We start from the raw sequence: 26,785 nt of genomic DNA, 5'->3' as shown, positions 1-26,785 counted from the left end.
ACTGCATTAATGTTACTTAAAATGAATTTAATTTATTGTTGCTGAATAAAAGTATTAATTCCTGCAACTCCAAACTTTTGCATGGCAGTGTGTGTGTGTCATATCTCCCAAAAAATAAGTAAATATGAAGAATTCTCTAATTCAAACAAAAGTAAACATAATAACATAAACCATAAACATCAAGGATTAGTTCAACCAAAAATTCATTACTCACCGTCATTTAAAAAAAAAAAAAAAAAAAAAAAAGGATTAAAAAAAAAGGATTAAAAAAGGTTAAAGTTTAAACTAACTAAATTCAATTATGGAAACATTTTATCTCTACTCAAACACATTTGTTGAACTAAACTGAACTGAGTAAAATTGCATGTGGTTGAAAATAATTGTGTTAGGTTAACTTGATTCTAGTAAACTAAACAAGCACCACATGCTCTTTTGTTAAATATTCATTCAAACTGAAAACATTTAGTTGAACCAAAGCATAACCGTTTCCAATCAGTTTACCACAATGAAACTGTTTGAACAAGAACCCAAATTGAATGGGGTTCAATTAAAATTATTTTTTTAAATAAAGTGAACAGTATCTTAAAATCATTTTTTGAATGTGTCGTTCCATTTTCAGAACACAAATGATTATATAAATTTGAGAGCTTTCTGACCCTGCATGGACAGCATCATAACTACTACATTCAATGCCCAGACAAATAGTAAGCACATCCATGTGAGATCAGTGGTTTAACAAAAGCAACTTTTTTTTTTTTTTTTGAGACATGAGGGTGAGTAATTAATGAAATAATTTTTATTTATTGAATGAACTATCCCTTTACTTTAATTTATGTAATAAATCTTTTGTATAATATTGTTGGATGGATGCTCTGAAGTGAACTTGAAGATTCAGCCTTCTGCTCTCTCTGTAAATGTCATAACAACTGTGCTGCAAGCTTTTAACATGCTATTTTGGGTATTTTACCAGGGGGTCAGTGTGGGGTAGGAATATCCCAGGTATATGAAACTTTGTACTAAGACATGCTGTGACATGAACATGCTGATATTCCAGGTATAAAGGTCAAAGCAACTACTAAGGTCAGGTATTTTACAAGGGGGTCAGTGATGTATCTCACAATTACAAAACTATAGAAAGTCTAAGAGAGCATGTTTTGACAAAATCCAACCCTTACAGCTTATTTGGAAGACTTCGCAAGAAATTAATGCATTCATGCTCAGCATTACGCATGCGTTGGTGAGTCTCATGAAAACCAGCATTTATTTTCAGGGGGCAAAGGAAGCAAAGTTTCCTTACTTTACCAAAGGAATATCAGTCTCTTCTTGGCTTATATCAAAATCATTCAACATTCTTCTTTACAAATCCTCGTTTCGTACTTCTAATTAGTGACCATTGTTTTGTTTTGATCTGTCCACTGCATTTCTGCATATGTCCATTCTGAGCGGTGCATGCACAAAGCCGACCTCACACGTCATCCGCCCGGAACTGCTTCCATTTACAACAGTGAGCACAAGCTACATAGATTAAAGTGATTATTACATTTTGAATATGGATATTTTTCTTACAAAAACACATTGATTTTCTATAGGAAGCCTTTGTTCACCCCCTGGAGCTGTGTGGATTACTTTTATTATTAAGAATGGGGGCTTTTTATTTAACTTCTTTTGTACTGATGCATGCAACACCCGCTGAGTGGCATCAAACAGCTTGAAAGATCTAAGACCATTTTTAAAATAACTCCAAGTGGATTTGTCTGAAAGAATAAAGTCATATACACCTAGGATGACTTGAGGGTGACTAATTTATGGGCTAATTTTAATTTTATGGTTTCACTTTATTCTAATTACTAAAGTTTTGCGCTCCAGCAAATCTGCTCGTATCTGGCAGTGTATTTTCTGCATTCTATGTCAAATGCTGACAAGAGAAAACAAGCATGGCTTGCAGAGCCTAAGTTAAAATACTGTGTGTAAAATAGGGCTGCACGATAAATCACATACAATATTTAATGCAATATTGTGCCCTAATGTAAAATTATAAAATAGGCAGATAACCACAGATAACCACAGATCACTTCATGTCATCTACCCACTCATTAAGCAATGGGTTCCTCCAAGATGACAGTCATTGCGACACAGTAAAGTGATGAAACTATGGTGCCATATGCTTTTTAAAACCATTTTCATAGGTTTACAGTTATATCATCAGTTTGGAATATTGTACATTTACCTAGACTGGAAATGTAAAGCATCGTTCCAGTCGGGTGAGACACAAGACTTCTGCGTTCAGGTGAAAGGTAGATAGCAGAGGTGAAATTACGTTATCTTGAAAATTTATTGTTTAATGAAATTCAACAGATAATAACATCATTATTTATTTATAGTAAAAAAATTGTCAGAAGAGGAGGAAATAAATAGGCTATTTACAGGTCTCTAACGATTCATTTATGCAAACACCACAACCAACAACAAAACAACATGTGTACCACTCTTGGGTTCAATAATGTTTACCTCAAAGTGTGTATTTCAAAGTCAAGTAGACTATACTGTATGTTTCAGTTCAGCGCTTGTGTTTGTTGTTGCTAGGGTTTTGAAAACACACTACCACACACACACACACAAACAAAAAGGTTTCAAAGTATTTCGACTTTTTACATGGACGTAAAGCATCATTTGCAATCTCGGATTTGGATAAGTGTATAATTTGCTAATTATTTTCATTACCACAGCTCTGAACCCACAGATCTAATCCTTCTCAGTAAGGCTTCCTAAAGCCATCAAAGACTATCAAGCAGCTCCTGAGGTGATTTAGTTTTATCCCGCTCCAGTGTTGCCAACAACCTTCCAAAGAATCTGTCCAGCATTCAGCGGGAATCTTTCTGCTTTCAATTGCCCCCTCAGATGCTTCATTAGTCCATTCACATTCCTATTACAAACAAACACAACAAGCCAATCTGTGACTGACAGAGTTTCAAAATGCTTCTCTGAGTTTTATCATTTCATTCGACTTCCTGTGGCAGCGAGGTCAGAAGGGGAGTACATTTTGAATGATAACCATTGCTGATGGAAACGCTGAACTCTAATCAGTTTCTAGATGTATTTCTATGGCATTTGGTCAGTCTGAAACATCAAATGTGTCCAAAATGTGGGGTCACTGATGGGAAGCAACTGAGATGCCACCCAATCCACAAGCTAATGGCGTATTTATTCACAGGACTACGGTGTGACGGTCACTCATCACACCATCTCCAGAGACCCGTAGCCTAGGTAACAGGAGGTGTTTTTACCCTCCCATCCACCTTTTCTCATATATTTTCCTCATTTATTCGGTTCTGGACGCTTTGGATTTGAGTCCCCATTGTTCAAGTGACAGTTCGCCGTCAAGCCCTCTCACATTTCTTCATTCAAAATAAGCAAACTGGTGTCCTGAGCGATGACAGCTTAGATCTCCAAGAGAGTTTTTCCACTGTTGTGGCTTCTGTGTGAAAGATCAAGTTCGGCAGTGTGAAGTCAACACGGAGAAAAGCCTGGCTTTCCATCCATTCAAACTGAAAGAGCCAGACAAATTCAAGCTACCACAGAGAGAACATATTCTGCTGCCATACAGAGACATGCTGCATTTATTAACCATATGCTGATGATAAAAGCCTGGAAATCGCAGGAAACTTTATGAAATAAGCTTGTTGAGATGTTGCTAATATGAAAAATAACTCTGTCAATCTATCTATCAATCTATCAATCTATCAATCTATCTATCTATCTATCTATCTATCTATCTATCTATCTATCTATCAATCTATAATACTCTTATTCAAATGTAGTGGTATGTTGAAGTCAATTTAATAAAAAGTTATTAATAAAGATAAATCTTACACATTTATATTTATATATATACTTTGTGTGCACCTTTAAAAAAAGCCACTGAAATGATTTTGAGACAAGAAGCATTGCATAAAAGAAAATGGTGAGTAACAATGTGCATGTGCTAGAACAATATTGTCTATTTTTCTAATTGCACTATAATAAAAGGAGGGTAACACTTTAGAATAAGGTTCCATTAGTTAATGTTAGTTAACTACTTTCGTTAACATGAACTAAGCAAGAACAATCCTTCTACAGCATTTATAAGTCTTAGTTCATGTTAATTTCAACATTTACTAATGCATTATTTAAATCAAAAGTTGTGCTTGTTAACAGTTAATGCACTGTGAATTACCATGAACTAACAATGAATAACTGTATTTTCATTAACTAACATTAACAAAGATGAATAAATACAGTAATAAATGTATTATTCATTGTTTGTTCATGTTAATTAATACATTAACTAACATTAACTAATGGAACCTTATTCTAAAGTGTTACCAAAAGGAGGTTTGCTGTCCTGCCGCCTGTACAAATACTATAGGGTCCATGAATGTTGATCACTGGAATAAGCAGTGTCATGGCCTTGGCTTCCAATCCAAATCCAATCCATTTTTATTAGCAGGTCTCTTTGTGGAAACACTAATATGGTTTTAAACAGCTGCCGTGAATATAGAGGCCTGATAAAGCTTTTCTTTTCATTTTACTACAAGGAGGCTATACACAAATTCTCCTACCTGCACTAACAAAGAACAGGAGACATTTAATTTATTGTGTCTGGCCCAGTAAATCGATACTGACATTCTGCAAGATTATCCCATTTTATTATAATTCACTGTGTCATTATCTGCTCACAGGCTTTAATAGTCTAAATGGAGAACCGAAGGTCAGAATACACACTGAAAATCTTGGTATTTGTTTAGAAAGATTGGAATCAAAAAGGTGATATTGGATTTGTTTTCCATTCTCATTTTGATTACCCTGTTCTTTTTCTTTATGTAGGTTGTGAGTATTTATATTGAGATGAATTGAGAATTGAGTGTGAATACCAAGGTATGTCTGTGATTGCCTGGAGGAAGCACTATGCCCAGCTTTTGTAGGGGCTCATTTAGAAACATGAACACCTAAAAGCTAATTTAGCTGTTTGTTTGTTTCCACATCATCCGACCTCTCACTGCTATATTTATTTCCCATGCAAGGAATCTACAGGGTGTAACACAGTATAGACATTATATGATATGTTATTCTAAACAATTATAGCCACGGGAAAGGTTGCAATAGGATAGTAACAGCAACACTTGAAGGAAAAACGTACTATTTCTGAACTGAAAAAACAAGTTTTTTTCTTTTTAAATTGATTAATTTGCTTTAAATGGCATCTGGGATAAAAGCTAATACAAATTTGAATTTGTTTAACTTTGGTGAACTTTTTTAAAATTGTTTTTTAAAAAGTTTATTGTGCAACACTCTAACAAGCATATAATATTTAATGAAAATACAATATGTTTAATTAATTTATTAATAAATGTATTAATAATAATAATAATAATTATTATTATTATATAATTATTTATTTATTCTTCATTTATTAATTTTTTTATTTTATCAATGCATTTAATGTATTGAAAGCACATTTCCACCAAGGGATTAAAAAAAAGCTTACTGACTTTTTTTTTTATTCTTTTTTTTATAGACATAAACTTGCAGTTATGAGGGGAAATAAAAGTCAGAATTGCGAAATATAAACTCAATTCGAGAATTTATTTTCCTCGCAATGCCTAGTTTACATCTTGCAATTCAAATAATTTTCTCCCCACCATAAAAAAAAGAAAAGTAATTGCGACTTTTGATTTCACAATTAATATGTCTTGCAATTTTGATCAAATATCTCACAATTTTATATTTATTTTAATCTCGATTCAGAATTTGTGAATCGATTGTAAGACAAAAAGTTGGAATTACATTTTTTTCATCCTGTGGCGGGAACATTCTGGGATTGGTTTCACCATAAAGGATGCTTGTAAACGTCTTCTACATCATTGAGAAACAGATGACGGATATTATGCAAACAACTGTGAAAGAGAAAGATTTTTAAAAAATTAATAAAAAAAAGGAAAAGGAAAAAGGATAAACAGAAGCAGATTATCAGTTTAGGCAGAAGACCTACACATTCTCAGAGGAGTTTGAATATGACAGGTGGTGAACATTTTGCAATAGCTGCTGATGAATTATGCGAAATTTGCTTTATGGCTCCACATCTTTCATTTGTCTGTCCTTCAGATCTCTGAGATGACATGAAATTCTCAGAGAGAAATGTCTTTGACTGCTGCAGCAGTTTGATTTGTCTTGCTCTGTGATGTTTGAACCTCTTAATCTGACAAATTGCAGGAAGGATTTGAAATTTTAAAGTTGGCTTCTTCGCACCTAAAACTTCAACCCAGATCAATGACTCAGTTTCACAGGTTTGAACAGGAGAGACCAACATCATCTCAGTGTCTGGACTCACTTCATTTGTACTGCTTTGACAGTGAAGTGTACATGAGAATAAATGGCACAGGTGCTCACTGGTTTACAGACAAGACTGTCCAAAACATTCATATGTTCTAACAGTCATTTGATTACAAACATTGCAGTCAGAAGGAGCCAATTTTTTCTAGGTATAGGCTATTATATGTCTGTTTTTTGTTAAATTATATTTTTCAAAACTGCTTTTCAATCCATAATGTGCAAACCTTATAAATTAGCATTTAAAATCTTAGAGCACCTTTAAAGACTGTCCGTGATACTAGACGTCGAGTGTTGACCCTATAAACATGTACAAGCACTCTCTCAGGAGAGAAAGAGAGAGAGAGAGAGAGAGAGAGAGAGAGAGAGAGAGAGAGAGAGAGAGAGAGAGTATGCAGACAGGACATCTGGTAGCCTTTGCGATCCAAGTCTCTTCAATTATCAAAAGAACTCGTAACGAAAGATGCGAACGCGTCACACCGACGTGCGATGAAACCTACTTGGGAAAGCGAGTAGACTATGCAAGATGATAAACCATCAAAGATCTCGCACGTGCACTTTCCGGAGACAGACAACAAATATGTTGCTTTGGGAAACTCTGCAGATTAGCTCCATCTTGAATACGAAATGAGAGGATCGCCGAGTCTCGCTGCGCGTACACATGGATACGATTTTCCCGCGTTCTATTTCTGTCGTTGCGCATTTTCGCGCTTTTTCCTCTGTGGAGGCGGTTGGAGTGTAACGGGTTTTCTTCTCGTTGGGCACCTGTTGTACGTTAGTTAGACGGAATCAGTCACGAGTCGGTGCAACATCCAAAACCAACAGGTGAGGTGATATTCTGTTATTTCATAAAAGGGCAGTTCATCGAAAAAAACGCAAATTCTTTGCTCACCCACAGGTTGTTCTAAATCTGTGTGGCTTTCTAATGTTAAACACAAATGGAGGTCTTCGGCAGATTGACAGCCTCAAGTCAGCATTTACTTTTTTTCCCACCATACACTGGATACTGAAGCTATAACGTTACTTGTTGTTTCGTGTAACACAGTGAAAAAAGTAAGTCACAGATTTAGAATAAAACAGGGGTGAGTAGGCTATTAACATAATTAGCATTTTGGTTGTAAAGTGACAACGAGTTCCATTTTATAAACGCGCTTTTCCAGAGAATTACTGTGGTATTTGAAAATCAATAATACATTAAATCTCAAGTAAGTCTCTCTAAAGACTGCTTTAAACTAGCATATAACACCACATAAAATGTAACCTGCTTTTCATACACGTTGCCTACCTTTACATAATGTGCATCATGTTTGGGTGCGCGTGGATTGTGACATTTTGCTAACTCTAAACGAGTCAAAAACATCTATGGTCAGAAATGCTGCTGAGGTAGGCAGCTCACTATATTTCGAGACACAGCCTGCGGCAGTCAGGAGTGGAGACTGAAGAGCGCACTGCGCAGTGATCTGTCTGTGTTCATCCACCACTTCTGTGCACATTATGAAAATGCCCTCGTAAATTATAGTAAAACCACTTCAATGGGTAAAAGGTTCATAAATAGACCAAATAATGCCAGAATTCAAATCTACGGGGTGCGGATGTGTCTAAAACGGCGTTAAAATTCGAAATAAACACTTATTTGGTTGAAGTAGCCTACATCACATTTCTTTTCCTGAAGCCTATCAAGTTCATCTAAGGTTATCCTCTGAAAATGTGAACTGAACCATTTCATTGAACTCAGTTTTTTGAGGGTTTGCCTAATTAAATAAAATAAATTTGCTTAAATTATTTTTTAAATATCAAACACTTTAGCAAATAGTGTAAAAGGAATTATGAGTGAGTGGCCTCTTAGTAATTGAATATAAATTGATTATCTAAACACACACACACACACACACACAAAAATAATAAAAAAATAAAATAAAAACACATTCTAAGAAATAACTTCAACAAAGGTCCCAGTTTACAAGAAGCATCAATCATCATATGGTGACTTACTAAATGCAACATACACAACATAAGACAAAAGAGCTTAAATCTATATAGATTTTTTGTAATAATTATTAGGCCTGTAACATGTTCTCATATGTTCAAAAGCTTTGACTATAGCGACATTTCTACAGTATAAGCAATATTTTGATTCAAAAGTTAAGGAATTTATGTAATTTGGTAAAAAAAAAAAAAAAAAAAAAAAGTAAAAATTGCAAACCATTAAGCTTATCCTTTACAATTTTGTTTAATCTGACACAATGAGTGTAACAATATAAAAGCCTGGAAGTTCCTCATTAGTCTACAAGTTTGTATGAGGACACTGAGAAGACTGAGGAACATAATGTTTTAGCATTTGTCAGTGCCAGTCACAAGTGTAAGTGTTTGTTTAACTTGATATATATTTGGACCTGTAAAACACAATGAGGTTTTAGAATAGTAACTGCTAAGTCTGTTGGAGAACAAAATGTTTTAACAGCATGTTCCTGGAACGCACACACCAGAAAGCACTTTCCATAAAACATCAGCATCATCTACAAGCTGAATCAATTGTGGATGGTTAGATACTGATTTTCAGTCCCTGATGCTATGAACCTATTATGACAAATATCTATCCCATATATAGCGGACACGTATGCAGATTTCAGTGACTACAGAAAATGTAACCATTTTTCTTGCAGTGATGACATATTTTTGTTGGCCAACCAGGAAGTTAGCATCACCCTGTTTCCCTCAACTAAAACCTAACAGGATTTTTCCATTGGCTTTTGGATTATTGCAAAACATAAGCTTTGTGACCAACAAAAGTTTATGATTCTTTTATATTTTGATGGGTATGGTAGTCTTTATTAATGAACACAACTTTTATGAAAATTAAAGCCTAAATACAACTGACAAAAGTAAAAAACAAAAAACAAACATAGGATATAAAAAAACTATTCCATGGTGATGAAGAAACTCTCTGCACATCTCTGTACAAATTGGATTGACTGTAATAATTTTATAACTTTAATGTACTTGAAGTTTGCACCAAGCAATAGGAAAATACAAGTATTGGATTGTGACTCACTATTAACAGATATTCGATATTCAGTGACTCAGATCTGGGGCACAAAAAAATCCTGATTGGGACATCCCTAGTAAAAATATGTTGAGCTTGTGTTAACCACAGACCTTATTTAGGGTGTTTAAAGTACCCCTATAGTACAGTGGCCTGGGAGTACACAACACAATGCAATTTAAAAAAGCAAACATAAGCTCACAACACAATTTAAAAAGCAAACATAAGCTCACAACGGAATTAAAAAAGCAGACATAAGCTCATGACACAATGACATTAAGCCACAACACAACGGAAATGCTCCTGACCACTAGAGGACAGTGTTGACAGTTAAACACCGATATTTCCTTGAGATGCCACTAGAAATTCTCAAAGTGATTAATATGTGTTACTTAATATGTGCAATCGATTTTTTAATTTTTACTGAATGATTTGATATCCTGGTAATCTTAATGTATCAATTCATGATTCGAGCAGAAAATAAATCAATATTATTTCTTAGGGCTGTCTTCGACTAAAGATTTTTCTCGGCGACCAGTAGTCATTTATGTTAAGCAGTTTGTCGAGTAATCGTACATTTATATGAATAAACCATAAATCATAGTAATGAGCGTTTATGAATAAGGTTTGCCACACAGCAAACCGGCATAAGTACAGTAATGATTAGGAATGCATCATGAAAAAAAAATCAAGGAGGCTTAACATTTGAATAATTTGTTGATAAACCAGTGTTTGCTGTATTTTCGGCTGCAGTGATGAATTGACGATCTCTTCAGAGAATGCGCCTATATTAATGTTTCATACAGATCACATCACCTGAGAATAGTTGTTTTCCATCTGAATTGGTTCATTTTAATGAAGACATTTTGCTTTCTATAGATAGGCCTATTTCTCTTATGTCTGAGTTTCTTTTATTATTTGACGCGCTCAAGTTCAAAGACCGTGATGGGACAGCAGCAGCGACTAAAAAAATAATGTGGTCAATTAAGCCTTTTCTCTTCAACTAATGATTAGTCGACTATAATATTGTGTTGTGAGCTTATGTTTGCTTTTTTAATTGGGTTGGTTTGTGCACTACTGGGCCACCATACTATTGTGCCATTTTTAAGGTATATTGTTTTGGGACTCTCCTACAATAGGTCAAACAATGTTTTCTCGTCTTTCGAAAAGAGTAGAGGTGTGACCTCAGCATCCTGGCTAAATTCGCCCAATGGCCTCCGACCATCATGGCCTCCTAACAATCCCCATATCTGCTGATTGGCTTTATCACTCTGTCTCCTCTCTACCAGTAAGCTGGTGTGTGGTGGGCGTTCTGGCGCAATATGGCTGCCGTCGCATCATCCAGGTGGATGCTGCACACTGGTGGTGGATGAGGAGATACCCCCTGTCTATGTAAGCGCTTTGAGTGCCTAGAAAAGCGCTATATAAATTTAATGAATTATTATTATTATTATTAAATAATTTGTTCAAAGCAGTTCTAAGATTAAGTCTCTCTAAACCCCTCCTTTCTGTGATCGTACTGTGCTCTGATTGGTAAGATGGCCCAGTCTGTTTTGATTGGTCTACCCCATACAGTGCATGTCAGAAATATGCACATTGCCATAGTACCATATTGGTGGAACCGTTAGTAATAAATTGTTAACTCATTTCTGGGTTTTGGTCTACAAATATACAATATCCCCTTAGTGGTCTTAGTGATTTACATCAATCCAAATGACTACAAGAGGGCATTTTCAGAGTTTATTTGTGTGGTGAGGGAAAGCAAAATTGATCCATTTTATTTAATCATTTCATTGATAAAGTTAATGATGACTTTTGAATGTACCACGTTGCTTTGCCCTTAGACAAGTAACAAAAATCCAGTCCATGGTATACATTTATGACTTCACCAACATCAAGTGAACTCTTGACTCCATTAAGATCTTGTCCCATTAGAAGGATCTGAGGTTTTCATTGTGGCCTTCAACATAACGCCCAAATCTAATAACCTCCTCATAACCTCGAAGTTCTACAGAAAACCAAGCAAATAAGGGTTAAGTGTCATGCTAATGGGATGTTGGGTGTGGAGATGATGGTTTGCAATGCTTCGAGCCATTTCCTCTGTAATGCATGATTCTTACCCTCATTTACCAGCGTCCTTTCATTGTCTGTACTTGGTCTCTCTATTTCCATCTCTCTTCTTGCCCAGTTGTCTCACACGAAGGCATAGCAGCAATGTCACAGCTCTACTTTCGCAGAACGGATAACTTCTCATACAGGGACAGGATCCCTCTGCGGATAGTTCGAGCCGAGTCTGAACTGTCACCGCTGGAAAAGGCCTACCTGTTTGCTGTGGAGAAAGGTGACTACGCCAGCGTCAAACAAGCTCTGATAGAAGCCGAGATCTACTTCAAAATCAACATCAACTGCATCGACCCTTTGGGACGGACAGCTCTGTTGATTGCCATTGAGAATGAGAACCTGGAAATTATTGAGTTGCTGCTCAGCTTTAACGTGTACGTGGGGGATGCGCTTTTACATGCCATACGAAAGGAAGTGGTGGGGGCTGTGGAGCTGCTTTTGAATCATAAAAAGCCCAGTGGGGGCATGCAGGTAAGATGGCAATCACAGACAAATTTACTTCCGAATTTCCTGTATACCTAAAACAATTCAATGTCTCACCTACTGTACCATCTCTTGGGTCCTCTTTTCAATTCAACTTACACATGCAGGAATTCCCAGTTGCCTTGGTAATCCCTTCTTTTGTGAAGTGACTGTAAATGTGCAGATTACATCCAAACTGTTTCAGAGCATTTCAAATAGTTTTTCTGACCGTGTCGCAGAGGTACCTGGAACCCGAGAAAGCACTAATCCTATTGAAAGTGATTTGTTCCCTGTAGACCTGGATGTTTAATTAAAAGTTTTGGAAGTAGTGCTCTTCTTAATAGTTAGTGCTTTCTTGCTTTTTCGTGAAGATGACTTGTATTATCCTTTTCACTGTCTTGCAGCTGAAGATTAAGTAATTTTCCACTTTGTTTGAAGGGCTGTGACCCAGATAAAGTTGTAATGACTTCAGTGGCACACCGTGTAGCAAACTGATTGTCATGCCACCATGTCTCACAGAAAAAGAAGGTGAATTTATAATAATACCTGGTTGAGCAAATTAAATACTTTTTTTTTTTTTTTTTTTGTGGGATAGCACAAAATAATTGAATCATGCTTTGAGCAGCTTAAAGGGTTTGTACAGACAGACAGCAAAAGTGTTATTTATTGTTGTATACCACAGAAAATGCAGTAACTATATAACTATGTAGCAAGGAAACATTAAATTGATCAAAAGTTACAACATTTCTATGAACTTGGAACTTTCTAATCAGCAAAGAATCTTGAAAAGAAAAAATTCACAGTTTCCACAAAAATAAAATACAAATATTAATAATAAATTATATATATATATATATATATATATATATATATATATATATATATATATATATATATATATATATTAATTTATTAAGAAGCACTGCTGTTTTTAACGTTCATAATAGACCAAATCAGCATATTAGAATAATTTCTGAAAGATAATGTTACACCGAAGGCAGAAGTAATGATGTTGAAAAATCAGCTTCCACATTACAGGAATACATTAAATTTCAAATTGTTATATATATTTTTATATATTTTTAGTCACTTTCTTGTCCACAAGTGCATTAAATAAATGCAGTCTTGGTGAGCATGAGAGACATCTTACCAACTCCTAAATTTTGAACAGTAGTGTATATACAGTAATTTAGCAACACTTTTAACTGCTTGTAGACAACTGAATGTGAGAATATGGGGGAGTTTAATATGGGGGCAATAGGAACGGATCACTCATTGCCAATCAGCTTTTTGATGAATTGGTTCACTCACGTAGAACTGACTGAACTGACTTGCCTTGAATGGACTTTAATGTACTGTAGAGATGGACTCCATGAAACATCCTGGGGTTAAAGGTCACAATGATAGCTTGTGGCTTTTTTAACAACAAATCAATTTCTTCCTCCGTATCCTTGTCTTGTCTTCCAATGAAAACATCATTAAAATAAGGTACTACTGGGAAAGGTATTGTTTTTGTTTTTTTTGTTGAGAAATCAACCATTAATGAGGTTTATGCTTGAAATATTTTCCGACAGGATTAAACCATTATGTTTTTTTATTATTATTATTATTTTAATAACTACATTGAATTAAAATTTCTCTGAGAACAAGACTTAAAAATCATAATTCAGCTTTTTCAAGCAGATGTGTCTTGTTTTATGCACATTTATACTAGAAAGCAAGACAAAAATACAAAAAGAGAAATTGATTGTGAACTTTATCAACCCTGATTTCTCTCTTTTCTAGGTGCCTCCTATCCTGTTGGATAAACAGTTCTCCGATTTTACCCCTGACATAACACCCATCATCTTGGCCGCTCACACCAACAACTATGAGATCATCAAGATGCTGGTTCAGAAGGGTGTGTCCATGCCCCAGCCCCACCAGGTGCGCTGCAACTGCATGGAATGCGTGTCCAGCTCAGACGTGGACAGCCTGCGACATTCCCGATCCCGTCTCAACATCTACCGGGCCCTGGCCAGTCCCTCGCTCATCGCCCTCTCCAGCGAAGACCCCTTCCTGACTGCATTCCAGCTCAGCTGGGAGCTCCAGGAGCTCAGCGAAGTGGAGAATGAATTCAAGTCCGAGTATGAAGAGCTTTCCCAGCAGTGCAAGCAGTTCGCCAAAGATCTGCTTGACCAAACGCGCAGCTCCAGAGAGCTGGAACTGATTCTGAACTATAGGGATGATATGAATCTCCTGGAGGATGAAGGGAATAATGATCTCGCCAGGTTGAAACTGGCTATCAAGTACCACCAGAAAGAGGTGAGTTGTGTGCTCTTCAGACATCCACATTGGACAATAAGAGCTTGGAAAAGCAATCTACAACTACTTCAAGATCATTAGCAGTAGCACAAAATAATCACTCCAGATAGAAACAGCACTTGAGCTTATTACAAAGGTTCATTCAGGGACTGTACTTGGATGATTGTTGATTTGGCAATTTGATGTATTTTACATATTGTGGATAATATATTTCAGGTGGTGTTGTTTTTCTGTTTGGCAAATTTTGGGTTTTAAAACGGAGTTGAATATTTTCACCACCAGAAGGTAGGTTGTTGTTTATTCTCTCTAGAGGAATGGTTCCCAAGCATGTCCATGGATGCCCATTTCAGGTCTTGAGTCTCTACTACTGGGCTGAAGAGTTGATCAGATGTGTCAAACAAAGAAGACATGCCAAATGTGCAGTGTTGAGGACATCCAGGAACATAATTGGGATCCACTGCTCTAGAGGGATGCTGCAGTGGCTGCAACATATGAATCTATGTTGCCCCCTTCTGTGCACATTAAACATTACAAGCTCTTTCTGTTTGAAAGGTAGAAGGACATTTCTTCTTTTGCAAGAGAGGCTTCTATGTGATATACATAAACTTAGAGGTTTTTACTTTGCTATGCATATGTACGTATGGTACTGTATTGCCTTGCACTTGCTTAAACATAACTGAAAATGCAGAAAGAATGGATGCTTACAAGCTGTGGAAGCTGAAACCTTTTATTTACCTGAAGCATCTGTATGTAAATTAACAGAAGCCCACCGGGATCTTATTATTCCATAGCTGAGTCATTGAAATTCCTCTGGAAGATCTTCCACATCACAGCATGATGATAGCAAATTAGGCTGAACAGCCAAAGCATTCGATCTCATTATTTGTCTTTCATAAATTAGAGAAAAAAAATAGAGAAAAGAAACCTAACAGGAAATTCAAATGGTGGTCAAGATATTTTCATTTCATAGTTTTTTGTTGTTGTTATTTTTTTAAAGTAAATAATTTTATATAGAAACAATATATTGTAATAAAAAATTATATATATATATATATATATATATATATATATATATATATATATATATATATATATATATATTGGGCTGGTACCTTTTAAATACCTTAAAAGTGCATATTAGTATGCAAATATGTACCACACCAGTGACAGCTTTTGGCTATTTTTCCCTGAGAGTGCAGAAATAAATATATACCTTTTGTGAAAAATTGATTTCACTACTGCAAAGATAAAGATGGGGATTTAAACCAGATATGATTAGAACCAGATAGCAGCCTGAGAGAAAAGAACAATGTGTCACTGTAAGCCCTTCTGTGCCTTATGTGTTTGCTCTTTTTCAAACAACACTTGTTTCTCATTAGGACATGGCTCCGTTATTTGTGTTCTCCTGCAGAGAGCATTTCTTATGCAACTGCAGAAAGTGATGACAGGCTCCATGCATGATAGAAAGCAGAAAATGGTTTTGCTTTTCTGTACCTTCCAGTGAGAAAATGCAAGCAGATTAATTAAAGTTCAGCAAAATCTCAATAACTCAATGTATACATTACATGTACTCTTTGTCTTTACTCCTGTAGGAGGCTCAGTGTCAATTTAATCTCTTTTCATTATTCTGTGCTTAGTTTGTAGCACAGCCAAACTGTCAGCAGCTGCTCGCATCTCGCTGGTATGATGAGTTCTCAGGCTGGAGACGCCGCCATTGGGCCAGCAAGTTCATCACCTGCATGTTCATCGGATTCCTCTCCCCTTTCTTTTCGCTGCTCTACCTGATTGCTCCCAAGAGCCAATATGGCCTCTTCATCCGGAAACCCTTCATTAAGTTTATATGCCACACTGCTTCCTATCTGACTTTCCTCTTTCTCCTGCTGTTGGCCTCCCAACACGTGGACCGCAAGGACAGTCAGTTCACCAAGCAAGGTCCAGAGCCCACCACTGTGGAATGGATGATCCTACCCTGGGTTTTAGGTAATTTTTGTTTATGGCTTAAAAAATTTGATTTGAACAGTTTTTGATTTGAATTTTAAAGAATTTTAAACTTGAATTTGAAATTTGACCTTGCTTAACAGGATTTGTATGGGCTGAGATCAAACAAATGTGGGACGGTGGCTTTCAGGATTACATTCACGACTGGTGGAACCTCATGGACTTTGTAATGAATTCCCTGTATCTGGCCACCATCTCATTGAAGTTCGTCACTTACTTTAAGGTAACAAATCAAAAATAAAGTACTCTTTGACACTTTTTGTATAAAACTGAATTTGACTTAATTTTACCTTTTTATTTTGCATGAACATATGCTTTACGAACTGAAACATTTCCCTGAGATTTTATGTGTGGATTATTATTTGTCAAAAGTATATTCCAGGCATTGGAACAATCCAGCTGGAACATTTATTGAAAAAACTCATATACAGTAATATACAATTCTGTTCAAAATGGGATCGGTAAGATGTTTTTAAAAGTCTCTTATCCTCACCAAGACTTCATTTATTTAATAAAAAATAGATTTTGATATTGTCACCAATTATTGGGGCCAAGCACCTATTGTATCCGTTAGTTTTCTTCTTTTTCTTTTTCTTCTTCATCTTCAGCATTTCATCTATGGCAGCCCATAGAACCGTATGGTAAAATTTTTAGAAATTTGGCACACTGATAGATGACAGTCTCAACATTAACCACTGCAAATTTAGAGTCTCTAATTCAAACCATAATGTCTAAAGTTACACATATGTTTATGCTAATAACTTCTGAACTATAAGGTGCAAACACAAAATCCCAAAGCAAAAACAACTAAACTACATGCAGTATTTTTTGGCACAGTACCTAGTGGTCAGGATATATGAAAAATAGATTTTTTTTGCATTAGCTTCTGAACAGTTTGTCAAAAAAAAACAAAAAAAAACAAACTAATACTAGTCTCTTCAGATTTCCACATTTATTACATTCCAAATTACCAAGAGTTTTTTGACAGACCAAATGGTTCTCAAATAATCTATCATTGAAATTGTTGGCATAATTTAGATGTGAATGTTGTAATATAGTAACATGAAATCCCTAAATACACTATATCAAAGAAGAAAAAAAAAACATTAATGAAAAGAAATATAGTACATTCATTTTATAAAAATAAAATTATACAATTACCGTCTACAGTCTGTTTTCACCACAAATAATTGCAATTGTACCTACTAAAGGAACAATACCAAACGATTAATAAATGTATTATAAAACAATTAAGTTAAATTTACTAAAAAATTCAGCAAAAATGTTTGCATGGCATGTGGAATCTCATTGGTTCACAATTGTGGCATACCTGTATATTACAGCAGACACATTTTTCACTGGCTGTGTATTGCATTCAAAACATTTGGACTTTCACTGTGGACAAACAAATTATCACTGGAAAATGTTTTGGGTCATGCCTGGTTAGAACAAGATAGTGAGCTCACGGCGACCCGAGTTCAATCTCGTCTCGAGGTCCTATGCCGGTCCCGCTCCCCTCTCTCTACCCAATAATTTCCTTTCATCTCTCCACTATCCTGTCTTAATGATAAAGGAGTAAAAAGCTAAAAAATATATCAAACTTAAAGAAATAATGATACTTTAATTCTCAACATTTTTCTTCTTCAGTGGTCTGAAGACTACAAGCAGTGGAAGGCATGGCAGATGTGGCACCCCGCCTTGGTGGGCGAGGCTTTGTTCGCCATTGCTAACATATTTAGCTCCCTGCGACTGATTTCACTCTTCACAGCCAACTCGCACCTGGGCCCCCTTCAGATCTCCCTTGGCCGAATGCTGCTGGACATCCTCAAATTCCTCTTCATTTACTGCCTGGTGCTACTCGCATTTGCAAATGGACTCAATCAACTGTATTTCTATTATGAAACTGATGGCAAAGTGACTAATAACAATGTCACATGCAAGGGTATCCGCTGCTCAGAGCAGAACAATGCATTCACCACGTAAGCAAACTCATAAATATAGATTTGATCTTAACTTTGCTTGTTTTGCAGTAAAATAGTGATATTATGTTTTTGGATTGTTTTTTCCAGAATGTTTGAGACATTGCAGTCTTTGTTCTGGTCTATATTTGGTCTTGTTGCCCTGTATGTGACCAATGTTGACGCCGACCACAAATTCACTGAATTTGTTGGAGCCACAATGTTTGGGACCTACAACATCATCTCTCTGGTGGTGCTTCTTAATATGCTCATTGCCATGATGAATAATTCCTACCAACATATTGCTGTAAGTGCTGTGAATTATGTCTTTTTTTTTTCCTTTTGGGCACAATAAAAATAATTGTACATTTATTTAAATATTTTATCACTTTTTGCCTTGTTTGGTGTGACAAATGAATTACAAATAATAACTGGCATATTCAGCTGTTCTCTTTGATTGTTCCACAGGACCATGCTGATATTGAGTGGAAGTTTGCCAGAACGAAACTTTGGATGAGCTACTTTGAGGAGGGCGGCACGCTGCCTCCTCCCTTCAACATCATTCCAAGTCCAAAATCAGGATGGTACTTCATCAGATGGATCAAGACCCACTGCTTCAATATTAAACACAGAAAAAGAACAGAGACGTTTGGATCACTTGGGGTAAAAGAGTACATGTCTTAGGAAGTCATACGATTGCTCTGTATGACGAGTAATCTTCAAAATGTTCAAATGAAGCTAAATGATTCAGTGAACAAAATGATTGGAGCTGCTGAGGTTTTCACTACCTTGTAATATAGCAAAGTAGGTGTCATGAAAAATCAATACAATCGATCTGTTCTCTTTTTTTTCTCAGATGCGTGCTGCTGAAAACGTCCGCACAAACCGCCAGTACCAGGTAATGGTGTCTCTTTCAAAGCAACCGATCATTAAATGTCTACAAAGTGCACTTTGCATCAAATCGACAGATGAAAGGTTCCAGCTCACCACAATCTCTGATTAAATACAGAGTAAATCAACTCAAGTCCTTCTGAATTTCGACATTAATCTACTGTTCAAATACACGTTGACTCTCCTGAAAGACTCTATGGGCTGCTTGTTTGGTCTAATCTTTTCCCGGCTCATAATCAAATGAATTATTTTTTTTAGGAGGTGCTTAGAAATCTGGTTAAGCGGTATGTGGCAGCAATGATTAGGGATGCCAAAAAAGAAGCAGGATTAACTGAGGAGAACTTTAAGGTAAAGTGTACTTGTTTTATATATATTAATTGTGATTAATCACATTCAAAGTGGAAAAAATGTAATATGTGTATGTACTGTGTATACTTATGTATACATAAAGACACACATACAGTATATATTTTTAACACATTTACATGTATATATTTATATTCATAGAATTAAATTATATATTTAATGTGTAAACATAACATATTTTTCCTAAATATATACATGTACAGTATATGTGTGTATTTATATCTACTATATTATGTACACAAAAACTTTTATTTTGGATGCGATTCATTATATTTGTCCTTTCTTGAATTGTTTTATATCAACTGTACATTATAGTTTACTGAGCGATGTGTGGTTATTATTACTATAGGAACTTAAACAGGATATCTCAAGCTTCCGTTACGAGGTGATGGGAATGGTGAAGGGCACTAAGAGTGGTGTATCAAACTCAAAAGGGCACACAAGAGCTTCAAACCTAGTGTATCCTGATAAGCCTCTAAAGTGCAATTCTACTTCAGATGGAAGACAACTAAAAGGCAAAATGAGACTGCAGAACATCGCCACCTCTGTGATCCAGGAGGGTGGACCCAAAGCCAACCCCTGGAAGCCTGGCGGCTTAAGTGGCTTAGCAGATGGTCTCATCTCAAAAGATACTGTTAAGAATCAAATGCACTGCAAAGGGCCAAGCAACCCAGGAGAGATTTACTCCGTGTCAGAAGAAGCTGGAGAATCTGAAAGTGAAGAACAGGATGACGTCGAACAGGGAGAAAACGAGAACCAAAACAATGAAACAGAGAAGGACGGAAGGAATGAGGCTTTGCAAGAGGATGATGAAATGTCATATATGCGTTATATGTGTAATGAAGAGATGGAGGAAAACTAATATGAAGGAAGCAGATTACAATGGCATTCACTCTCTGAAAAAGCAACAATCAGATTCCGAATGCTGCGAAACAAAGAGAAAGATGCTGTTCTCCTGAACTCTCTCTTTATCCCAGAAGCAGCTGTGGCGAAGGTCCAGTGCAGGGCGCTGCGTCTGGATGATCTGAACATCAAGTGTTGTTCTGGAGTCTCAGGGATGAATGCCACTTTTAGGAGAATATGGGGTCCGACATTGTCATTCACAGTGATTTACACTCTCAACTGTGTAAATGCTCCTGTAGTTTATCACTGCTCTGCTCCCCTTTCTGCTGAATCATATATGAAGGAGCAATAGCTGACCCCTCGCTATTCTAGACTTTTCATTCTGCCTTACTCTGTTAGATTTAGCATTTTATGCTGTCTGTGGTTCCAATGTTAAGAGATGTCATTACCGTCATGCAACCTAATATCTTTAATGAAGGTTACTATGCAAATATTTACAACTTTTTACCTTTTTAGTCACGTTTTGCATTGAGCAAGAGACAGTTGTATAAAAGATAGAACTGGATGAAGGGTGTCTTTTTATAAACATGGATTAAAACCCAAAGTAAACACTAAATATCATAAAGTCAGTATGGTACAATGTACTGTGTAATCATGTCTGTTTCCTCCTCCTCTCATTTGTATTCATCGTAAAGAACAAGGAGAACATAGTATTATAGAGTTTGCACAGTACATAGTCCTTTATGCTTCTAAATGTCTTATTCCATCTATCCTTGTTGTCTCCATAACAGATTACTCCTCTTATTACAGATCATGAATTAATGCACAAATATAAATAAAGAAATGCTATACTATGATGCAGTATTATTGTGAGTGACTTTTTTTTTCTTTCATAACCTGAGGGAAAAAAGAAAACCTTACACTCCATTCAAACGGCACAGTGAGAGAGAGCTTAAAGCAATAAATATTATATTAGATTTAATGTAAATTCGTATGTGATTCATTTTATTTTGACCGATGGCATGCCATATTTTAACCAGCATCAGTTTATCTACTATACTAATGTAAATGGAGGATCTGTAATGGTTTTACTGTAAATAGGCTCAGACTCCTGCAGTGCTGCACGGTTTGATGGGGTGGGAACGTTAAACTGTGGGCACATTTCACCATCTAATTTGATTCACATTCTCCGTCCTTCACCAGGATACAAAGGCTTATCTATAATTTATTTGAATTAGTACCCTAGAGAGTCCAGTGTGCAGCCCAAGGGCACATGAATGAAGCTTAAAAGAGCAGCGAGTCATTTGCACTGCAGTAAGGGGCAATGCGCTGACACGCTATGCTTTGTGAATGCTAAAATTGAGAACTACTGAGCTGACCTCACAGGGATCACTGAAGAGGGATAGAAAAATACTGAAAATGTGATCATTGTGTATTCCAGACAGGCTGCCAGGCTGTATCGTTCAGGAACAAAAACAACCTTCTTTATGAGTGAGTCACTGAATCATTCACTTGACCAATTTGTAAAAAAAACAGAATTATTGCTAAACCGTTGCTAAACGTCTGATGTAAATGAGCCCCAAATTCAAAACACTTCAGGAGTGTCAAAGTGGACATTGGATTGGTTGAATTCTACAGGATTTCCAGGAGACGTGTGTGTCAAGTTCTTTAATAACATTCTGCCTGGAAAAAAGATGCCATGCTGCCAAACCCCCTCACTAAAGAAGAAAGTATTCATGTTTACAACTGTAATAATGGGTGCTTTGCTTATCAGGATCAACTAAACACTGGAGTTCAAAAGTATGTGAAATATTTAAAGTTCATGGCATAGAATCTTTCAAATATGTCCAAGAGTTTAACACACAGGTCTGTTATTGTGGCGACATTTCCACTCCCGAAACGTGATGCTGAATGAAACGAACTGTGATTTGTTGTTTGACATGTCAGTTAAACAGCCTCATGGGCGGGCCTTGGCCACTGAAAGTTGCCATGAATTCCAGACCATCAGCCGTCAGTCTGAAGGTCTGGCTAAAAATAATAAATCGTGTAATAATGTAATAAAACATCTCTTTTGATTTTACCAACCTACAATAAAAATGTATCCACAATGTTATACCATGTAGGAGTTGCTACATTAGGTTTGCGTTATGGCCATTGCTATTTGCCGTTCTTGCCATTGGCCTTAAATGGAGCCTCGTGGAGATGGGTACTGTGTTCTGCTAGTGAACACAAAGTTGGTGGTGAATATAAATATTGAAAAACTTTATTTAAATGTTTTTAGCAAGTGAACACAAAGGTTCTCAGGGGAATGCAAGACTTTTGTGAGCAAATACAACATTTTGTGTGGGAATTTATTTTTGCTCTTATCACAATATTTTTCATCACCATGCCCACTTAGAACACAAAACCTCGATTAATTCATGTCTCAGCATTTTGTTACCTAAATTTGGCAATGATGAATCTCATTTATAAAATTTCAGTGCTACAATTCCCTGGAATCAATGAGTCCATTCTTTTTGTTTTCTGTGGATGTTGCACATTGTTAATAGCTATTCTTGTACTAGTATTTTAGACTAATGAACGTGACTACTAGATCAGTATCTTCTAGAACACAATCTAAATGACTCTGTGTAGACCTTTGTTCAGCTAGTCACTTCTCGTCAAACTCAAGAATCTTTATTACCAGTGCATTTCTCAGAAATGTTGTACAATCTAAAGTTCCTGTAAAATAAATCTGCTTAGTGACCCTAGTGGACTTTTTATAGGACTCTGTTAATGTTAAATACCATCACGTCGTACAGTCACACCTGTTCTGCTGCCGTCTCTTAAACAGAATCAGGAAACTAGTGTGGTGTTTAGCTGTCTTCATCTACATGTTTTCAAATGGCAGAAGCTAGACTTTATGTAAGTAGGGAACAGTTCAGCTGTTCGATCTGTCTGGAAATACTGAATGATCCAGTGACCATCCCCTGTGGACACAGTTACTGTATGGACTGTATCAGACGCCACTGGGATGAAAATGCTCTCGGGAGACAGTACAGCTGTCCCCAGTGCAGACAGACCTTCACTCCAAGACCTGTTTTAGGGAAAAATGTGGTGGTTGCTGAAATGGTGGAGAAACTGAAGAGAACAGAACTCCAGCCTGCTCCCCGGCCTGCTCAAGTTTCTCAAACTGAAGCTGGACCTGGAGACGTGGAGTGTGAGGTCTGTACTGACAGAAAATATAAAGCCATCAAATCCTGTCTGGTGTGTCTGAACTCTCTCTGTCAAAGCCACTTTCAACAACATGAGAAAGTCTTCAAAGGTGAGAGACACTGTATGATCGATGCTACTGCGCAACTAGAGGACATGATCTGTCCAATACACAATGAGCTTTTGGAGATTTTCTGTCATACTGACCAGATGAGTATTTGTAAGCGGTGTACGATGGATATCCACAAAAACCATGATGTGACATCAGGAGCAGGGAGAATGAATCAGGTATGAATTAGAAACAATAATGCAACCGAGCAAATGCTTGGCCTTCACATACATTCTATGTACTTGCTTTCATTTTTGAATTGCTTGCCAACTCATTTCAACAAAGTTAATCATCCACTGAAGAACATAATAACCAAATTAAATCCCTCTGACCAAGCACTAATGCGTAAAGCATAATTATGCCTTGCAAAGAGTATAATACAAATGTTTTGCCTTGTATAATAGTATGCAGTTTTAAATTGACACAAATCCAAAATATGCAGTTAAAGGGTTAGTTCACCCAAAAATGAAAATTCTGAAATCTTCGAAACACAAATTAAGATATTTTTTAAGAAATCTGAGAGCTTTCTGATCCTACATAGACAGCAATAACCACCATGTTAAAACATCATTAAAATAGTTCATGTGACATCAGTGGTTTAACTGTAATTTTATGTAGCTAAGAGAATATTTGTGTGTGTGTGTGTGTGTGCAAAGAAAACAAAAATAACTACTTTATTCAGCAATTTCTCCTCTTCTATGTCAGTCTCTGATGCGCGTTCATGAGAGTATCATAACACATATATGAGATGCTGCTGATGCAGGAGCCGGCTTTCTGACACAGAATGTACAATATATTTCTTAGTTCATAGTCTGTATAGTCTGGTTCAAATAAATTAGATTTGAATCTAAAACAGGTTTGAAAGAAAGGATGTAAGGGACTGATAAACTCTTTTCATTTTGGTCTGTCAATTTAAACAAACTAACAAACATACATGCCTTTTTTTTGTGCATACATCATACCCAGTTAAAAAAAAAATAATAATAATTATGCACAGTGCAATAAGAAACATAATGTGTTACATTGAAGTTGGAAACTTGGGAACATTTTATGGAAAATAAGAATTCTATATTAAACCCTGAACAAATATCAAATCTACCAAAATGTTAGAAAAGGATACAGTGATTGGAATACAATGCAACACGGTCACTGTAATAACTCAGGTATACAAGAGAGTTTTGAAAAATAGTGTGGATTTAAATTTAGATCTTCTTCTTTTTTTCAGAGTTCTTCATCTTATTTGGTTCCTCCTGAACCTTTCAGCTTTGATGTTGTTTCTCGTTCTGATCAGGGGAGAAAATCTTTCGCCAAAAGACTAAAGAAAAAAATGGACAATTTCCTTAATTCGGAGGTAATGGTTGTATCTGGTTGGGGTAGGTTGCATTCATTCAAGCATGAAACACCTAAATAAATACTACTTTTTATTAAATACAAAGAATTACATTATATATGATATTTCTTTCAATAGTAATGTGCTGCAAATTTCCTACTGATGGACCCAAAAACAGGAATCAGATCCTACAATGTACGTACACATATGACATGACTTTCCACTAACTTTTATGGTTTTAATAGTACATTTAAAGGCATGATAAAGAAGTTGTGATAGTGTTTTCTTCCTATTGTTATGTATATGCAAAAAAAATGTAATTGTCCATTTTTAAATATTGTGTTTAATATTGTATTTTATCTCCCTTAGATTCACACGAGCTCTCAATGGATTCAAACACAATCAATGAAACCCTCCTACTGTCTGGAGGGAACAGAGTGGCTACAAACACTGGCAAAGTCCAGCTATATCCCGAACATCCAGACAGATTTGATTGTTGGCCTCAGGTCCTGTGTGAAGAGAGTGTATGTGGACGAGCCTACTGGGAGTTTGAGTGGACTGGAAGAGCTGGTGTGGGAGTATCTTTGGCCTATAAGAGCATTTGCAGGAAGGGAAATGGTGACGAGAGTAAATTTGGATGTAATGATCATTCTATAAATCTGTACTGTTCTCATTCCAAATACACATTCTGGGAGAGTAACAAAAAGACTAAACTATATGTAAACATTTCTAAATTAAAGACTTCTAGATTGGCAGTGTATGTGGATTACAGTGCTGGAATCGTGTGCTTCTTCAGCATCTCTGACAAAATGAAGCTCATCTACATAGTCCAGACCACATTCACTCAGCCCATCTATCCTGGGTTTAGGGTTTATTGTGGATCATCAGTGCAACTGTGTGATCCAGCAATGAACTGTACATGATTTTGAGAGAGACGTGAGATTCAAATTGACGATGGTATTATTTTTCAGTCATTAAATCTGTTAACAAAAGAAAAAGAAAAATGAATATCAAACAAAGAGAAAAAATTTGATTACATTTACATATACTGCTATTAAAAAGTTTGGGATCAGTAAAAATTGTAATGCTTTTTTTAAATATGTTTATTTTGCTCATCAAAGCAAAAGTGTTTATTTAATCAAAAATACAGAAAAATACCTTAATATTGGATATCTTTGCAATTTAAAATAGCTGTTTTCCATGTGAATATATGTTAAAATGTGATTTATTCCAGAGATACATAGATTAATTTTCATCAGCCAATACTCCAGTCTTGTCACATGATCCTTCAGAAAATAATGATTTATTTTTTATATGTTTTGGAACCTGTGATACTTTCTTCAGGATTCTTGGATGAATAAAAAGTTAAAAAGAACAGCATTTATTTAAAATAGAAATATTTTGTAATAATATACACTACCGTTCAAACATTTGACAGTCATTTTACTCTTCCATTTTTTGCAAGAAATCAGTGCTTTTTTCAGCAAGAACATATTTACTGATAAAAAATGATAGTAAAGACATATGATTAGAAAATATTTCTATTTTGAATAAACACTGTTTTTAAAATTTTTATTCATCAAAGAATCTTGCAAAAAATATCTCAGTATCACAGGTTCCAAAATAAATAAATAAATAAAAATAAAAACAATACTTTTTTTTAAAGCACCTCAACTGTTTGATAATAACATTCCGACATTGATAATAAATTCGCATATTAGAATGATTTCTGAAGGATCATGTGACACGGAAGACTAAATTAATGGCTGATGAAAATCCAGCTTTGCCGCACAATATAATAT

General features: G+C 35.9%; 2 protein-coding genes across 2 annotated transcripts; both read left to right on the top strand.

The window, feature by feature from the left end:
• The first annotated feature begins 6,793 nt into the window (after positions 1–6,793).
• On the top strand, positions 6,794–21,195 carry trpc4a (transient receptor potential cation channel, subfamily C, member 4a). The gene is made up of 11 exons (XM_052567713.1): positions 6,794–7,191; positions 11,598–12,001; positions 13,778–14,296; positions 15,934–16,276; positions 16,378–16,517; positions 17,942–18,273; positions 18,364–18,559; positions 18,721–18,915; positions 19,109–19,150; positions 19,402–19,491; positions 19,859–21,195. Exons 2-11 carry the CDS (start codon positions 11,624–11,626, stop codon positions 20,369–20,371), a joined length of 2,748 nt encoding a protein of 915 aa, XP_052423673.1. The 5' UTR covers positions 6,794–7,191; positions 11,598–11,623; the 3' UTR covers positions 20,372–21,195.
• A 1,950-nt stretch (positions 21,196–23,145) lies between these two features.
• Positions 23,146–26,529, top strand: ftr54 (finTRIM family, member 54). The gene is made up of 4 exons (XM_052568097.1): positions 23,146–23,832; positions 24,879–25,026; positions 25,122–25,178; positions 25,353–26,529. Exons 1-4 carry the CDS (start codon positions 23,236–23,238, stop codon positions 25,904–25,906), a joined length of 1,356 nt encoding a protein of 451 aa, XP_052424057.1. The 5' UTR covers positions 23,146–23,235; the 3' UTR covers positions 25,907–26,529.
• The last annotated feature ends 256 nt before the right edge of the window (positions 26,530–26,785 follow it).

The sequence above is a fragment of the Carassius gibelio genome, chromosome B10, assembly GCF_023724105.1.
Source record: "Carassius gibelio isolate Cgi1373 ecotype wild population from Czech Republic chromosome B10, carGib1.2-hapl.c, whole genome shotgun sequence".
Classification (NCBI taxonomy): Eukaryota; Metazoa; Chordata; class Actinopteri; order Cypriniformes; family Cyprinidae; genus Carassius; species Carassius gibelio.
The sequence above is the reverse complement of the archived record's forward strand: the minus strand, read 5'-3'. Positions and strand labels throughout refer to the sequence as shown.